Source organism: Lynx canadensis, chromosome D3 (genome assembly GCF_007474595.2).
Source record: "Lynx canadensis isolate LIC74 chromosome D3, mLynCan4.pri.v2, whole genome shotgun sequence".
NCBI lineage: Eukaryota > Metazoa > Chordata > Mammalia > Carnivora > Felidae > Lynx > Lynx canadensis.
The window spans coordinates 91,855,847-91,874,403 of NC_044314.2; the positions used below are offsets into that span (position 1 = coordinate 91,855,847).

Sequence of the window (18,557 nt, forward strand, 5' to 3'; positions counted from 1 at the left end):
TCCTTGTGTTTCTGCAGGGTCACAGGGACAGCTCCCCCATCCAGGAGTCTGGTGCTGGGGTTCAATACTTACTTGGGCATCATTTAACCAACCCGGTCCCTTCCGCCTCCCCTGCTTACGCTGGACACACACCCGGGCTCCAAGGACGGTCTTGTGAGAACTGCTGTTTCCCAGGCCTTCTCCCTCCCTCGGTCCCTCTCCATCCCCGATCAACCTCCAACCCACCCCCTCACCCCTCCACCCCCCTCTCCACCGCCACCCCCACCCCCATCTCAGCCAGCCAGCCCAGGCACTCTGAACTCACACTGAGCCTGCAAAGCTGGTAGAGGGGCAGGACAGAGCTGCATGGCCCTGCCAGTCTCCCTGCCTTCTCTCTCAAAGCTCTGCTATTCCCGTCTGTGCCGGTGAGTCACTGGGCGCCCTCACACACCTCTGCAAAGCTGGAAGGAACGTAAGCTCTCGTCTGTGCCCAGCAGCCTTGTGTAAAAAGTCAAGGCGGGGATGCAGCCCAGGAAGACGTTTCCAACCTTCCGTGAAAAAGTGTTGGACTCTGTGAGGATCCCCTAGGATGACCAGGGTGGCCCATCAGCACAGCCATCCAGCCAGGTCCCGGACAGGAGCCCTTGCCTGGATGGTGACGCCAAGAACCAGGACTCTAACCCATTGCTGACCAGCACTGGCTTGGCCGGATGCCTCCGGGAAGTACCATCGTCCCCGCTCCTGCTGTCTCTCTGAGCCCCTCCAAAGCTGGAATCACCTCTCCAGGCACAGGAGCCCCGCTTAGGAGGGGACACAAGTGCACGAGAAAGCCACCCCAAGTTCAGTCCTCCCTACAGCCAGGTCCCACCGCCCTGCTCAGCCTGCCTCTGCTGCCTGAAACACCACCATTATGTTACACGGCCGTTCCTGTTGAAATAGACATACTCCTGGGCAGAGGGGGCCGCTAAGCGTCATTCAGCATTGACGCCTCAGCGAGATTGAGTTTGTCAGAGTCTTTCCTGAGAGGTTTGGAAAGAAAGAGGGCAGAGAGAGTGGGGGCCGGTGGGAATATGAGGGGAAGGGCACTGCTTGGAAAGCTGGGATGCACTGAGCACACGTCTTTTTAGAGAATAGTGGTAAAACGCACATCCCGTAGAACTGAACCATCGTAACCATTCCTAAGTACAGCTCAGTGGCACGAGATACATTCACACTGCTATGCAGTCATCCCTCCATCCGTCTCCAGAATTCTTTTCATCTTCCCCAAACCGAGACTCTGTCCCCATCAAACACTAACCCTCCCTTTCCAGCCCTTGGCTCCCGCCCTTTGACTCTCTGACTCTGGGGATCTGGGTTCCTGAATTTCTGGGGACCTAAGTGGGATCATACAGTATCTGTCTTCTATGACTGGCTTATCTCATTAAGCATCGTGTCCTCCAGGCTCATCCGGGTTGTGGCAGGTGTCAGAATTTCCTTCTTTTTAAGGCGGAATGGTATTCCGTTGTCATAGAGACCGCATTTTGTTGATGCGTGTGTCTGGTGACGGACCCTTGGGTTGCTTCCACATTTTCGCCAGGGCAAATGGTGCTGCTGTGAACACCGCTACACAAACATCTCTTCAAGACCCCACTTTTGGTTCTTTTGGATATATACCCAGAAGCAGAAGTATCGGATCATCTGGTCGTTCTATTTTTCATTGTTTAAGAAATCACCGTCCTGTTTTCCACAACAGCTGTACCGTTTTCCATTCCCATCAATGGTGCACGAGGGTTCCAACTTCTCCACATCCTTGCTAACACTTATTTTCTGAAAAGCACATCTTTTAAAAAAAAATTGGCCAACTGGAAGGCAGAAAAGTGTCAAATCAAGAAAGCTCTAATTTTTTTGTGAACTGTTAGAACTCCGTTCTTTGAAATACATGTTAGTACACCTGTGAAATTAGCAGCTGCAAACTGCCAATCGTCAACAAATACTCTTTGAGCACCTACTGTGTGCACTGTTGCTGGTGCTGGGGAAACACTACTGGATGTGACAGCAATGGCCTGTGCCCCCTTGGAGCTGGCGTTCTCGTCGCAGGAAGACAGGCGGGCACAGAAATGAAGACGTGTGATCGACCATGTGGTAAGCGATACGAGAAAACCAAACCCAGCGAGGTCGCCAAGACCAGAGGAGGGGGGAGAGAGGGCCACCAATGTGCAGCAATAGAGGTGTTGCCGAGAAGGTACCTCTTAGGAATGGATGCCCAGAAACTGCCGGGTATTTGGAGACGAGGAAGTAGAATTCTTAGCAGGGAAAATTATCCAGCGCTGAGACAAGCTTGGTGGTCTGACGAACAGAAGGTTCGGAGTGGCCAGAACTTGATGAGCCAAAGGTGGGGTGGCTGGTAAGGTTGACCAAGATGGCACCACGGGAAGGACTGCCGCTGCCGTTTATGGGAGGCATCGGAAGTTTGCTCAGAGGAGCCACGTGACCTGGTCCTGTCACTAGACCAGTCTAGCTGCTGCCAGAAAATGACCTAGGATGATCAGAAGGGCGATGGGCCACTTAGGGGACGATAGCAGCAGGAGAAAGTGGTGGCCTGGAGGCTGTGACGGGGAGGAAGTTCTGACGTGGCTTGTTGGCATGCGGGATGTAGGCATGAGGTGAGGGAAGGATCCGGGTGGCGCCTTGCCCTGGGCAGTCGTGTGGATGGTACCTTCCATCTGCTGGGCTGAGAGAAGCCGGCAGGGGGCTGGGGGCGGGGGACCTGGTGTGGGCAGGTTTGAGGGACCCCAACTGGTTTGCTCTGGGCTCGTTGTTAAGGGTATGATCCCAACAGACTTCCACGTGGAGACAACTAGTGGACGGTGAACGAGATGCCGCTAAGTGCTGGGTACGGGCATCGCACAGAGGAATAAAAGGGATGCGACCCAGGAACTGGCCACCCACGCACTGGGTGGAGTTGGGTGATTCCCTCTCCCCCGCCCCTCCTTCCCCGAGACCCCTCCCTGCCACCCCGCTTCCAGTTACCTTGTGAGGCTGCCAGCCCCGTGCGGGAAGGCCTGCATAGTGGGGTCTCAGGTGGTGCTTCCCCTGGATGGCATCCTTCAGTTCCTTTTCCTAGGACAGAAGGAAAGGGCGTCATGAGATGACTCCCCAACTTCAGGGACACGGCAGAGCATGGTAGCTGAGGTTTCTGATTAGGAAGTTAGCCCCTGGATGAGAGGTGGTTCTGCAAACACCGTGTGATGTGGGAGCGGCTTCCTTCTTCTTTCTGAGCCGTGAGTGTCCTACTCTATAAAACGGGAGTAACACTCCTCCACATGGCGTTATAAGATTATAATAAAATAATATATATTAAGGGTGTAGTGAGATTCCCAGCGGATAAATCACCCACAGTATGTGGCACGTTGACCTGTATTGCACGTTTGCATCCTAACAAGGCAATCTTGGTAAGTAAAGCTTTGAACTGACCCTTTCCTCACAAACACCGGTCCAAACACATTGCCAAAATAACATTAGAGGAGATCTGAAAGGCTTTGCCCTGCTCAAAAATGGGGTAAAAAAAATCTATGAGGACTACAAATGACTGGAACACCCATGGTGAGTGGGACACTCAGGCCAGATTCTCAGGCACAGAATTGGAAGTCCAGGTTTTGTTTGTTTGTTTGTTTGTTTACTTGTTTTCAGTGTATGTGGGACTGGAATTTCATGCATGAGGCAATATATCTGAGCAAAGCTTACCACCCGCCCTGAGGCCGGTCCAGCCCCAGACCCCAAAGAAAGCTGAATATAAGTGACGTCTGCCCAGAGTTCCAGCTTATGTAAGGTAACACACCCAGAGACAGAGAGGGAGCAGGCCCGCTGGCTCAGTGTGTGCACTGTGTTATGCCCTCGTATCACCTACTAAGAGAACTGTGAGCTACCAGTCACCAAACCTAATTCGAGACTGGGGGCATTCAGGGTGTAGCATAGTAACTGCAGAGAGGTAAGATAGAGTGGGGCTGAGCACAGAAAGAGAAATTGGGGGTAATTCTCCCCATTAAAGAAAAGCCTGAAAATGGAAATGCCAAAACACATTTAAAAGAAAAACTCACAGTACTATACGGATGTGACAAAATCAGTAATCAGGATGCATTGACACCAGAGGAAATAAAAATAATAAAGCAATCTGAAAATGACTTCAATACGTATGTTGAGGGTTCTCACAAAGAGGGAGAAGGAATGACATCCATCCAAAAGAACAAGAAAGAGGCAATAGAGACAACTAATGGCCACAGTGGAAGGTGCCTGGCAATTCATCAGCCTCCACCAGTCAAGTCTGCAATTTTCTTGTTTGCCTGGTCCTTCAGGTTTGTCCTCCATTCACTCCTCAGTGAGTCAATATCTGCAGGCCACCCACGTCTGGAACTGATCTGGTGACTCTCCTCTACACTCCATTCACCCTCCCAACAGGAAAAGGGCAGAGTCCTGTGGTTTCAGACACTTCCCACAGGAAGGAGTCTCCTCCTGACTATTTTCAGGTCCCATGTTTCAGTCAACGTCCCTTCCTCTCCATCATCAGGAGCTTCTCCGCTCTTTGGTACCTACCTTGTTTCCATGGTGACAAAACACAAGGAAGCAACCCTACACGCCTTCCCAACACACCATATCAATGGTGCTTTGTTCTGGGAACAATGATTCCCCAACCTATGGGAATGAGCTTGACAATATAGCAGTCACATTGCCTCCTCGGGGATACTCCCCATAACACCGGCGATCTGAAGGGTATGGGTGTACTTATCGAAACACCAGGGTCCTGACCTTGGAGACCTTATGTGCCCCACGGTAGACAAAGGCACAGTATCTCAGAGGATCATAGGAGAAACATTGGGGCTATAGGGAGAGGAGTATGGGTTCTGAGGTCAAACTGCCTAAATACAACCTCTAGGCCTTCCCCTCGTAAGCCGTGTGGCCTCGCGCAGGCTGTCTGACAGCTGCACAGCTCTCTGAGGTCTGAGGATGTAAAGATGCCTACACGATCAGACGGTGTGGAGATTTAAGTGCAGTAATTCTCCCGGAACACTAAGCACACTCCCCCGCACACAATCACGGCTCAAAAAGGTGGTCCCTTCCCTATTGAAAGCACGACCACCTTTGCCTACATCTTCCCATCTTCTACTTTCTACCACCAAATGACCCCTTCGCTCATGACATCACCTCTCTGCACCTCACTTGGAAGAGTTGACTGCAGAAAAGGAAACTCAGGGGAAGGAAACAGCACTGGCTCGTTCACCCAATTTTTTGGAGGCTACATAAAAGTTCCATTCACTTATTTTATGTTCCTTCTCAGTGACTCCAGGTCAGCCGCTTAACCTGATGAAATCCGTCTTCCCAAGAGAAACAGCTCAAGATCTAAATGCTGTCCAAGAAGCACTGATTCACGATGTCGCCAGGCAAAAGAAAAGAATTACCACCGTCTCTTCCCAATGCCATTTCTCCAGATCGGTTGAAGCATGAGTTGGCACTTTGGGCACCACTTACTATCCTGGTGACCCGCCCCCGCCCCCAGCAAGAAGGCCAACCACAGAAAGAGCTGCTGAAAACAAAACCATTCCCAAACAAACAATCCTCTGCCCTACACTTAGATAATCACAAAATACCTGCGCAGCGTGTCAAAGCCCTCCACACAATGATGCCGACAGAAGCCTATTCATTGGCAAAGACACCCAGCAAAGGCCCAAAGAAAAAAGAAGATACCAGTTTGAACCTGCAAACCTATGTGATTTATTCTCCAAATTATGGGTATCTCACTTTATCCACGCTTGCTGTTTACCCCCGGAGAAAGTGCAGAGGTGGCTGGGGGCGGGGAGCGATGGGGCCGGTTGCAGGAGTGGGGGTGGGAGGGCGGGTCCGGGGGTCTTGTCCCAAGCGCTACAGTTCCTGCAGACTTCACCCCCTGTCGCCCCGGGGCACGGTGCTGCTCTGACATGCATGTATTTGCAGTACTTAAGGGAAGATTCAGAAAATGCCTGCTGTCCGTGCTTCGGGTCCTATTTGGATGCTGCAAAGTAAGAAGACTTACCCTGGAAGCTCTCATCATTGACACTGTGCAGGACCAGAGCCGCCCACCCAGGGATGCTGTCCCCGCTCCAACTAGAGGACTCCTTTCTGAGTTAATCAGCACCACCGAAGAAATGCCACCAAGCAAAATACAGATCACCTTGTGTATTGGTCGCATGCTTGAGACCAGCAGGCCCCCAAAAGATGTGGGCTTGTGGTCGCAACACGACAAAATGAGAGTCTCCCAACAGGCGCGCGGGTGGCTCCAGCTATGACAGTTCTCAGGAGGGGGAGGAGGAGGAGGACGGAGTGGATTTAACATAACCTGACAGGCCTGCCTGAGTCGCGAGGCTCTCCGCAGCCTGGGGTAAGCGGCCAGCCACAGCGGCGCCTGGGGTGCCAGGTGCACACACCCGCTCCACGCGATGGTGAAGCAGGGCCCCCGCTCGCGGCCCCTGTTGTGCGGGTTGGACACTGTGCACCGTGGACCACATCTGAAAGCCAGGAACTGAGTTTGACGACACACACCCACGGCCTGAAGACAGGGATCTGGTGACTCACGCATCACCAGGACTGAGATAATGAAGAACTTTCCGAGCACTGCTGGATGAAATCACCCTCTGGCTCAGCACTCCTGACCTGAAATAACGGCGTGAAGAGAGAACAACCCGCATCTGTGTATCTGCTCGCTCCTGCACAAACGTCACAGCTGTCCTTTCCACGGGAGGGCTTGAGTATTGCAAAGGGAACAGTTTGAGTCTTAGACCCTTTAAACGTAAAGCCACACAAAGGAAGAGGGTTTCGGATTTGCCAGACGGTGGATGCCTAGTGACAGAGGGCCTCCCCTGCAAGAGTCAGAGTGCCACCTGCCTGCAAACACAGAAAGGAAGGGGCGCAGTCCTATTTCTGCGTCATAGAGGGACATACAGAAGTTAGGACCAGCTCCCGGTGGGCCGACCGGAGTTCTGGGATCCGATCTGAGGAACTGCTGGCACCCTGTAACCCCTGAAGCCTCCCTCAAAGGGCAACTACAGAAAGTGCCAGTCGAGGCGTTTTTTTAATCCATTAATACCCACTAATGCACGAAACTGAAATAGCTGTATTTGATTTTTTATCTCTTGTTTAGCAAAAATATGGGGAGGGGGAACGAATCCTGATAAGGATAAAGCCGAAAGAGAAGGGTCCCTGCAAGAGTTACAAATTCTAACACCCCAGGGAGTGAGCAGGCAATATAAAGGGGTAGATTGGGCCAGAAAGAAGAACATTCTAGAGTGATAAGAAATGCAGAGATTGGCAAGGTTCATGCCCCCATCTAAAGAAGTCAGCAGCAAACTGTCCCCAACCTGTTGATGCAAGGCAGGAGAGAGAACCCAGCTGTTCCAGGTTTTTAGGAACTGGAGGTCCGGGTTCCTATCTGAAACATCCCTGTTTTTAAATGTTGGCTCTTAACTGAGACAAAAACATACACTGTGTGCTCCTTCCCATAACAGATAGGTCTTAAAAATGTTGGCTTAAAAATGGGGCACTTTGTGAAAGAAGTCAGACCTGATTGGAATGAAGGGTGGGTGGGTTGAGGTGGAGGTGGGATGGGGGTGAAGTGCATTCCCTGGGTGCAAGAAGTGAAAGGAGAAGCATAGGTTCACCAAAGATAAATTTGCCCACTTACACCTACCCACTATGTTGCCTTACCTACCCGCTATGCACTGAAACGTGTCTCCCCAGATTCACATATTGAAGCCCTAATCGCCCATTTGGCGATGGAGCCTTTAGGGAAGTAATTAAATGAGGTCACGGGGTGGGGCTTTCATCTGGTGGGACTGGTGTCTTTATAAGAAGAGTCAGCAGAGAGCTCTCTCTCCACACACGTGCCAAGGAAAGGCCATGTGAGGTCACAGCTAGAAGGGGGCCACCTACAGACCAGGAGCAGAACCCTCTCCAGACACAGGCCATGCCAGCACCTTGAACTCCAGCCTCCAGGACCATGAGAAAATAAAGCTGCTGCTGCCTAGTCTGTGGTATCTTGTCACGGCTTCCCAAGCTGAGACACAGCCCCTGCCTGAAACACTGAGATACAGCCAGAGTTTCCACAAAGCTCCCAAGAGCAGCTCCAGGGCCGAGCGAGGGGGTACCTGGGTCTTCAGGAGCCCCACCTCATCCGCACCAGGAACTGTAATTAAATCCACATTTCAATGGTTCAAGACGGCCACTCTCTCCCTTGAAAGATTCAGTGAATCACCGTTCAGCCAACTGTCAAATGGTGCTATCTTCACTACAAAGGAAAATTTAAGTAAAATAATATCTGACATACTAAATTACAAGTTTGAGTTTGGATTGTATTGGCCTCACACATTTGTTTCCCTCAAATATGTTCATTCACTTTGGCTTTACAATTTAAGAAAGCTGTAAAAATTTTATAAACCAGTTTTATCACTGGGCACATGTAACTATGAATTATAAATATATAATATTATGTTCAAATATATAGACTGTGTAGTTATAATATTCAAGTCTAGTAAAATGAGGGTATAATTATTAACTATAATAAAATATAATAAAAATAATTTAAGTCAACACTGGGATGTGCTTGATAGTGCTTTTCTTTCTGAAAAGGCTTCATGAGTGGTTCTCACCTAGAGGAGTGACCAGGAGGACGGAGGAAAGGAAGGAAAAGGGAGTCTGAGTGTGTGAGTGTGTGTGGGTGGGTGTGTGTGCATGTGTATGTGCAGGGGAGGGGGGTTCCTTGGGGTGACAGCATTTGAAGCAAAGGAAGAAGGTGAAAAATACAGAATGGAAGGAGTGAGTTGCCCCCTGGGTGCTGTCCAAGGTGCTGGGCAAGGTGCTGTCCAAGGTGCTGCCTGGGGGGCTGCTGTCTGGGGTGCTGTCCAGGGTCTGAGCCCCATTCCTGCCCTTGCACTCAAGGCCAGGACAATTGGTTAAGTCATCATGTTACATGGAGAAATCATTGGGGCCTGGAGGACTTGGGTTTGAGGCCTAATTCTAACACTTACCAAGTGTCCATTTGTTTGTTTGTTTCAAATTTTAATTTAAAGTCTGGTTAGTTAACATAGTGTAATATAGTGTAATATAAGTGCTGAATCACTAAATCACCAAGAGTGATTTAAATGAGGGAATGTGTATACATGCACTTTGCAAACTGGAAAGGGCCATTTGAGTGTGAAAGATTGTTATACCAATAAAGAGACTGTTACTGAAATAACTGTATCTGGTTTCCTGTAATCCTCAGGTCTGAGGAGGGGAGAGTCAAACCCTAAGTTCCTTTCTATATTCAGAAAAATCTATAAATGTGCACTTGCTTTAACTGTGACAGACACATGCTCTTCCAGACCTGTTTGACATTCAGGCATAATACATACGCCGATAATGCAATTACAGAGAAGCACACTGTGCTATTTAAAAGGTATTTTTCTAACACAGGTTAGAGACAAGCTTAAGCAGAAAAATATAACACACAAAGCAGGTTCTAATGCTAGCTCATGAACCAGACACATCTGAATTTTAAATAAAGCTGCTCTCCATAAAAGTATTTCACCAACTTACATGTACCTGCAACATATGCTCTGTCCTAATGATGGAAAATAAATACAGTTAAAAATTTGTTTGCCTCCCATTGTTCACTCTCATCAGAACACAGGCTGCCCCAAAGACAGCTCAGCTCTTCTCTACCAAAAACAATGGGGTCAAACCTATAAGAATTCTTCTTCTTTTTAATGTTCATTTTTGAAAGGGGGGAGGGGCAGCTCTGAGCTGTCAGCACAGAACCCGACGTGGGGCTCAAACTCATGAACCATGAGATCATGACCTGAACAGAAGTCGGCCACTTAAATAACTGAGCCACCCAGGTGCCCCCAGAATTCTTCTACCTAAGATTCACAAGGTTGGGGAGCAAGCAGAGAGGAAGAGAACAGTTATCATGCCACCTGTCCAGGGGTGCAGAAAAGCTGGAACTTTCGTGCACTGCTGGGGAAGGGGGGGTATATAAAATGCTGCACCTGTTGTGGAAAACAGTTTGACCATTCTTGAGAAAAGTGAAACAGAATTACCATGTGACCCAATAATCCCACTCCTGGTATTTACCCCCGAAGAACTGAAAACCAGTGTTCAAACAAACAAATACTCGTATATCAGTGTTGAGAGCAGTGCTACTGTCAGCAGCCAAAAGGTGGAAACCCAGACGTCCATCGTCTGATGAACAGATGAACGAAAAGTGGTCTATCCATTCAACAGAATACTAGTCAGCCATAAAAAGGCGTGAAGGACTGATGTCTGCTACAACACAGACGAAGCTTGAAGACATGCTGAGTGAAAGGAGCCCCTTTTCACCACATAAAATGTTGTGTGTCCATTGTCTGTATTTGATAGGAAATGTCAGAAACAGCAAATGAGACAGAAAGCATACTGATGGTGGCCAGGGGCTGAGGGAGGAGAGGATAAACAGTGGCTGTTGGTGGGTATGGGGTCTCCTCTGGGGTAGGGTGAGTGTTCTGGAACGGGACAGAAGTGGTGGCTGTAAAACACTGAATGTGCTAACCACCACTGGATTGTTCACTGTAAAATGGCTAGTTTTATGACGCAAAAGGTGTCACACATGTCTCCTGCAACAGAGCCTGAACAGAGGCAAACATGTCCCCGCCACGCATCCAAGAGCTTCTTCTTCCGAGTGCCACGTGGGACAACTGGTCCCCAGAGGCAAACTACCAGCACATCTGGTCCTCAACCGAGAAACAGCAGTCTCTCCAAGGCTAGCAGGCAAGGCCAGCACTTGTAAGGTCTATCTCCAGTACAGCTCTTACCGAAGGCGACTTTCAGGGTCAGTTTTCCCATACGTGATTTCAGGATAACCTGCTGACTTCAGAACCGAATCCCGCATAAAATCTGTCTCCACCATACGCTCGTTCAGTGTGTGCAATGCATAATAACTTATAAACTGCATTCACCTACTCTTAAAAAAAAAGGGTTTGAGAATGTCTGTAATGAAAATACTTATGCAATAAGGCAGTTAAGAATAATGATTTTAAAAAAAGAAAAAGAGAACAATATGTGGAAAACTACATGCCAAGGAAATCACATAAAGAAGATTGTTACCCATTGATTGAATATCACATTTGAGTACTGAGCTCGCCAGCTGCTAATGCGAGAAAGAAAATGTATCAATTATAACTTTGTTAATGTAAAGGATGAGCCTCCTAGGATCCTTCCACGAATCACCCAGCAATGTAAAATATTTAAGTGCCTTTTAAAAAAGGCGTCTTGCTTTTTCAAGAGATGATTTATCAGTATTGTTACAACACGCACTATTGCCTTGAGGATGTCAGTGCTTCCCTCTCTCCCTCCAACCAGAGACCTTCCTCCACCAAGTCTCAAATTCTTGATCACAGGAACCTTGAGTTATATGAGCAAATGAAAATGGTGCTTCTAGGGGCGCCTGAGTGGCTCAGTCGGTTAAGCATCCGACTTCAGCTCAGGTCATGATCTCGTGGTTCATGAGTTCAAGCCTTGCGTTGGGCTCTGTGCTGACAGCTCAGAGCCTGGAGCCTGCTTCAGATGCTGTTGCTTGCGTGCTCTCTCTCTTTCTCTCTCTCTCTCTCTCTCTCTCTCTCTCTCTGCCCCTCCCCCTCTCATTCTCTGTCTCTCTGTCTCTTTCAAAATATAAATACACATAAAAATTTTTTCTTTGAAAACGGTTCTTCTGAAACATGGCCCAACGAGGCAGAGTCAGGCTATAAATTTGGACGAATTAAGGAGCTCTCTGTGTTACCCAAACATTGACTCAGTAAGACTAACTTTCTTTCCCCAAAGACAGATCACTTCCATTAACACTGACAGAATTCGCCTCATGACTCAGGGCCCTCCAGGTGTTAGAAAATATGTCCTTAGTTTTAGATCCACATCTGTCTTCTGTTCACAACGCGGTACATCTGACACCATGGAAAACAGACCAAATTCCTTTCCCACGTGGATGTTTTCAGGTATTTTTAAGTTAATTGTTTAGATTAAAAAAAAGCATACATACACAGGAGAGCACATGCCATAGGCGTACAAGTCTGTTAATTTCTACAAAGGGCACACATCAGCATAGCATAACCCAGACCAAGAAAGAGACCATTTCCAGGAGCACCAAATTTCTCTCCTGCCTTCCTCCCAGTCAATCCCTCCCCCAAAGTGACCACTGTTGTGATTTCTAGGTCCACAAATCTGTTATGCCTCTTTGTTCATTCGGTGTAAATGGAACAGAGACATCTTTTTGGCGTCTGGGTATTTCTCTCAATATTTTGTCCACGATTCACCCATGGCTGTGAAACACTGCTTCAGCACTTCACATCTTGCATAAATATTCCAAAACTTATTTCTTCATATTCGGCTCCTGTTGAACACCAAGGTTGACCCCGATCTGGAGCCTTTAAAAATAATGCTGCAAAGAATATTCTGGAACATGTCTCTTGGCGGATGTGTGTATCTCCTGACGAATATTTGCCTGGGGATGTTGCTGCTGGATCGTGGCATATGCGGGCGTTCAGGTTTTATAGAAACCGCCAGACAGTTCTGGGCAGCGAGGAGCGTCGGGAGTCCTCACCAACACGTGGCACCCATGGTTCTCCTCCGGGCTGGCCATGCCAGTGGGGCATGGTGGTGCCCTTCAGATGGATGACGACAGCAAAGCTCACCGAAGTCAGAGCTCTTCTTCTAGAAGTCAGCGGACAGTGGATTCAGAGGTCCTGGTAGAGATGACCTTCAAGGCAGACCTCACACCGGATGGCCCAAAAGCCTAGGAGTTACACCAGCACGTGAAGCAGCCCGGGGCTGAAGATCAGTGGTGGTTCAGACCGGGGCAAAGAGAAGGGTGTGTGGCCTCTCAGGGAGGGTGCCATTTCGCAGCCCCAAGCGACCACCGCCAACAGCCGACGTGGGCTGGCATTGCCAAGTCTTCTATTAGAAACGGACAGCGTTTTGTAAAATCTCCCCAAATCTGAAGTTTTGAATGTGAAGGCAACTAAAGAGAACCTGCTTAGACCTGTTTGGTGGCCACGGACCACACGCCACCAGCTCCGCTCAACAGTTTGCACACCAACTCATGCTCACCTCACCGTCGACAGGACCTCAGACAGGCTCCCTTCAGTGAGGGGCTCTGGGTTTTTCCAGCCCCCTCCGTCATGAACGGCCGCCGCCCAGCTCTTCAGTGGGACCGTCTCATTTGCAGGCAGAGCGGTTGGTCTCTCAGTCAGAGATCAGATGCCACTCGTTTTGACTCTCCAAACTTCGCATCTCCAAATTCCTTTAACTCGAAGGTTATTTTTTAAAGACTAAGGTGTCTTATGTGAACCATATCCCGCCCCTGCAAGGATCTGCCTGAATCCCCTTGCTCAAGCGAGCACACCCTCTGCGGATGTGGAAAGACAGATACGACTCAACACGACGTAGGGTCCTGGGAAGCGTGGAAGCAGAGGTCGGAGTCCAGGCTGCACAGTCTGATGCCTTCGCTCCGTCTCCGTACAAGCCTGGCCGTGTCTGCAGGGCCCATGCCTCCCGTGGGCTCGGACTCAGGTAAAGGCTGGGGTGAGTTGGCAAAACCGCCCTCAGGGTCACTTAGCAAAGCTTTCCCCAGACTGAGCGTGTCTCTCCGATCATTTTACGTGGTGCGTGGACCCGGCACCTTAAACGACTGACTCACATCCTGAGAAAGCTCCCCCTTGTCCTCAACCCTTTGAAGTCCTTCCGCAGGGTGTCTCAGCAGGTGCTAGGCTCCTGGCTCGGCGCATCTACAAATAGAAAGTGGGCCGCAGGCTCTGAGCCATGGGCAGGCCACCGCTTACAGAACTTCAAAGGTTGCCTTCTGTCTCCTTTTCATTTCTCCAGTTAGACTGAATATACAAAAAGCAATACGGGTTTCCATTTTATAATAACGATACGAAGGTCCTTTTAAAATGACATTTAGTTTATGGGTGAAACGACTTGAACGCGTTCATTGACAATGTGTCTTGGAGAGGGTGACGGTGATGGTTGTATTGAAGCCGCGCAAACAGTGAAGCTGGGACGATAGGAATAGTGACTAAGGTGGCACCGGACGTGAATCCAGCCAATGATTCACTGGTGCCTCGCGGCAAGCCCTTAAATGGGTCACTATTTCTGCCCCCGTTTTGCAGATGGGGAAATTGAGGCACGGGACAACCATGTGACAGAGCCAGGGATGTGTAGAAGAATGAGACAGACAGACTGGCTTACGGAGCTGGGAGAACATCGCCACCCACTTACATGTTATTTTGGGTCAAAAAAAAAAAAAAAATCATGCTGTGGCTGTTGCCTTCCGAAACACAGACGGGTCCCGAATAGGTTGACACTTTTGATCCCTATCTGTCAGAGTGATTGGCTCTATCTAACCCAAAATAGAAGCTCAGGAAGGAAGAGCCAGCTCTTACTTGATTTTATGAATCCTCTGGGAACAGTTTCCAGAAGGGCTTGGGAGTCCTAGGTTAGCATCGAAAAAAAATTCTCCATCACACCCCAATTATACGATAGTATCTGGACTTTCATTTCTTCGGGGCACTTGTGGACTGACTGACTGTGCAATAGTTATCCCCTGGCCAGCCCCGATACCGGAGCCCTAACTCAGAAGTTGCTCTAGGCCTGCTCCGTATAATACGGTAGCCACCATACTGGCTGTTTCATTTTAAAATTTAAGTTGGTTTAAAAAAAAAAGAAAAAAAAAAAAGGGGCGCCTGGGTGGCGCAGTCGGTTAAGCGTCCGACTTCAGCCAGGTCACGATCTCGCGGTCCGGGAGTTCGAGCCCCGCGTCAGGCTCTGGGCTGACGGCTCGGAGCCTGGAGCCTGTTTCCGATTCTGTGTCTCCCTCTCTCTCTGCCCCTCCCCCGTTCATGCTCTGTCTCTCTCTGTCCCAAAAATAAATAAACGTTGAAAAAAAAAAATTTTTTAAATTTAAGTTGGTTTAAACCAAACAAGATTCTAGCACAGAGGGCTTAGTCCCCTCCTCCTGCGTGTGGGCTGGACTCCGTGACCTGCTTCCAAACACTAGAATATGGGAAGAGAAGAAAAGTAACAGTTGAGGAGAAACGTGGCAGGCACCACCTTGACCAAGTGAACAAGGTCAACGTCGCCAATGAGACATGGTGTTTTTTTCCTGTGTTTCTTTCCCCCCAGAATCTATAACCCCAGTGGAATCATGAGAAGACATCAGACAACCCCAACTGGGAGACAGACCATCTGAGATTTGGACAACACTATTCAGAAGCGTCAAGGTTACAGTAGACAAGGAGGAAGTGAGAAACTCTGGCAAATCCAGGTCGGCGGATGCCTGCGGTGTGGCGTCCTGGACGGGATCCTGGGACACAAGTACGGTGCCTTTTCTATTCTATTCCCAGCTCTAACTAGTGAGCTGGGGCCGTACGTCTGCAAATGCGGAGATCGGTCCCGTGGAATCTCTCTGGGCTGACACGAGGCCGTGATTTACCTCGTGGGCTTTGCCCCGGAAGTTCTACTTTCCGCCTCCGTAGCTGACATTCTGAACAGAACTTAGGATCCGTGAATCCCGTTTTGCCACCGGCAAGTGCGAGACACCGGGCGCAGGGCCGGGAAGAAGGCAGCGTTTCGTGTCCAAAGTACAAGGTCGGCAAAGCTCCAGAAAAGGCAGGCTGAGACTCGGCTTTGGAAGCCCCCAGCTCTCCCGCTGGCTGGCAAATTATTTAATCTCACCTGCGGAAATGAGCACCACGACCCCCACCCTCGCAGGGTAGCTGGGAAGATTGAAGTCAGCAGCCCGTGTCAAAGATCCTGGCACATACTGGAAAGAAAGCGCACGTAAGCTTCTGATCTCCCCCCGCAGAACCCTCCCCCCAGGCGTCTCTATCTGCACAAGAAAACCTTTCCCTCGCACAAACTCGCACAAACTCGTCAGCCCCGGGGACCAGCACAAGCATCCTGATTCCTTCTGATGGGAGGAAACGAGACTGCCTCTCTGCCCAGCGCGCAGAAGTCACTAGAAGGTCTGCATCGAGTGCTCAGAACCAAGCCCGGGTCCTTTTTAAAAACTGGTGCTTCCACGCAGGCTGAACTCAGGGTGAAATCCGTTTAAAAGCGCGCTCGCTCTTGCTCCGTCTCTCCGGACGGAGCTGTCAACAAATGTGCTGCTTCCGTTTTCATTCATGCAGGATCTCTGAGCCCCGAAAGCTGACAAATGCAAAGCAGTGCATATCTGTAGAATCCCTCGATGTGAATAAAACCTGACACTTTCTACGTTTCTCCCCGTGTCGTATGAGGGAGATTACTCAGAACGGTGGCATGTGAGTGGATTTGCCCCCACACTATGTTTTATGTGGCCCCAAGATATCTAAGTAGTTATCAACATTAAAAACAGGAAATTTTAGGGGCGCCTGGGGGGCTCAGTCAGTTAAGCACCCGACTTTGGCTCCGGTCACAATCTCACGGTTCACGAGTTCGAGCCCCATGTTGGGCTCTGTGCTGACATCTCAGAGCCTGGAACCTCCTTCGGATTCTGTGTCTCCCTCTCTCTCTGCCCCCCCCCCCGGTCGTTCTCTCTCTCTCTCTCTCTCTCTCTCTCTCAAAAATAAATAAACATTAAAAAAATAAAAATAGGAAATTTTATGTAAAAATGAGGATTTACACTTCCTGGTTAAAAACAAAAATCAGAAAACTTGGCAGCCCCATATGCCAATGGTCACAGCTAGCCATAAACCTGCACGCTTCTGTCTCTGGTCCTGACTGTCCCTCCTCATTTCCGGGTGGGTGGACGCACACAGGCGACCCCTTCCAGGGCCCAGAGCTTCACCCGCGCATTGGCCGCCCTTCCTCCCGCACCCCCTCCCGCCTCGACCCCAGGTGTGAGGCTGGCCCTACACCGCATCAGCATGCGGTTGTGCACAGCCTCTGTGACGCCCTGCACACCACAGTCTACACGCCGTAGCTCTTCAACATCTGAGCTATAATAAGCAAGCGTGGTTTCTCAAGTGGCAAAGTAGACTTTGCAGGATTCGCATTGATGCAGTGAGTCACGAGCAGTGCAGACCTGCTGGGCCGGGCGGCCGAGAACCCAGAGAGGCCTGTTTCCCACTGGCCAGGCTCTCAGACCGAGGGCAGCGGCAGGCGGGGCTTCTCCCTCCCGTTCTTATATGTGCTGCAGGGGGTGCGGGGGCACCGCTGTGCACACGCTGCACCGAGTGAGGGGAGAGGAAGCAGGTGGCAGGGAGCTGGGCAGGCGGAGACCGAGGGGGATCGACCCAGCACGTGCCCGGGGGCGAGTTAATGGTCTTTGGTGGCTTTCTACGGCAGGAGTCAGCAAACCACAGCCGCCATGCCAAATCCAGCCTGCCTCCTGTTTTTGGGAATAAAGTTTTATTGGAACACAGCCATGCTAATTCACTTCTAAAAATCCCGATCTTACGGAGCTTTGGGGAGAATTTGTGTATTCTACTATATTCTGGATATATATAACTTGTATAGTATTTATTTGTCTACATAGCCTTGTGTATGCAGAAAAGTAAAGCAGGAAACAGATATAGAGATTTCTAGAAAAAGAGGTCGGAGAAGGTATCAGATGATACACGTAGGCAGAGACCTAATGAAGAGTGGGAACAAGCCATGTGGATATGCCCCGGAAGGTCCCGGAAGGTCCCGGAAGGCATGCCAGGCAGACAGGGCAGCGCGGCAAAGGGTGAAGATGGAGACACCGGAACAGAAAGAGCGAAAAACGCAGGATTGGGGGAGGGCGAGGGACGAAGCACCTGGGACCCGGAGCAGGGCAGAGGCCCCCCGCGTGTGTGTGCGCTCCCGGAAGCAGGTCTCCAGCCTAAGGCACCCCGCTAGACTCCCAACCGACTCCCTCGATTCTCTGACGCTCCGGGAGCCCAACGTGAATTTTTATCAGAGTATCTGCTTGACCCCTTGCCTTAGAAAACACCCATACTCTTGTTGCAGAAAAAGAAACTGGCAAATTGAAGCTGAGAAGAGAGGGTGGTGGATGAAGGGGAGTTCCCGGACTACACCGTCTGAAAGAAGTATGACAGAAATGATGCCATTCTTATCAAAAAGGATGTCCTCTGCAGGACAACGATATCCTAACTCCCACAGCCAGAAGTGAGCGCCACGAGGCCACCGCCAGCTCCCCGCGGCCCCAGGACATGATCTGACTTGAACGCTCCTTAATGTCAGAGACAATGAATTTCATCCGATGAGACCCCAGGTTTCCAAGGGGATTTTTTAAATTGCAAAAGGGAAAAACAGCCTGTTTTATTTTTATTTTTTAAATTTTTTTTAACGTTTTATTCATTTTTGAGACAGGGAGAGACAGAGCATGAACAGGGGAGGGTCAGAGAGAGAGGGAGACACAGAATCTGAAACAGGCTCCAGGCTCTGAGCTGTCAGCACACAGAGCCCGACGCGGGGCTCGAACTCACGGACCGCGAGATCATGACCTGAGCCGAAGTCGGACGCCCAACTGACTGAGCCACCCAGGCGCCCCAAAGACCCTATTTCCAAATGAGGTCACTTTCACAGGCTCTGGTGGACACGAA

At 49.9% G+C, this 18,557-nt stretch overlaps 1 protein-coding gene across 4 annotated transcripts in view; it reads right to left on the reverse strand.

Annotated features, from left to right (window-relative positions):
• RIMBP2 (RIMS binding protein 2) overlaps positions 1-18,557 on the reverse strand; it is a 143,787-nt gene that overhangs the window by 93,999 nt on the left and 31,231 nt on the right. For 2 of the 4 annotated variants that reach the window (XM_030336592.2, XM_030336595.2), the window contains exons 1-2: positions 6,023-6,222; positions 2,989-3,078 (exon numbers count right to left, since the gene is read on the reverse strand). In XM_030336592.2, the coding sequence (XP_030192452.1) occupies positions 2,989-3,078; positions 6,023-6,178 (246 nt within the window). In that variant the 5' untranslated portion in view covers positions 6,179-6,222. Of the gene's footprint in view, positions 1-2,988; positions 3,079-6,022; positions 6,225-18,557 lie in introns of those variants that run through there. The other 2 variants (XM_030336590.1, XM_032595400.1) reach the window with 2 other exon arrangements.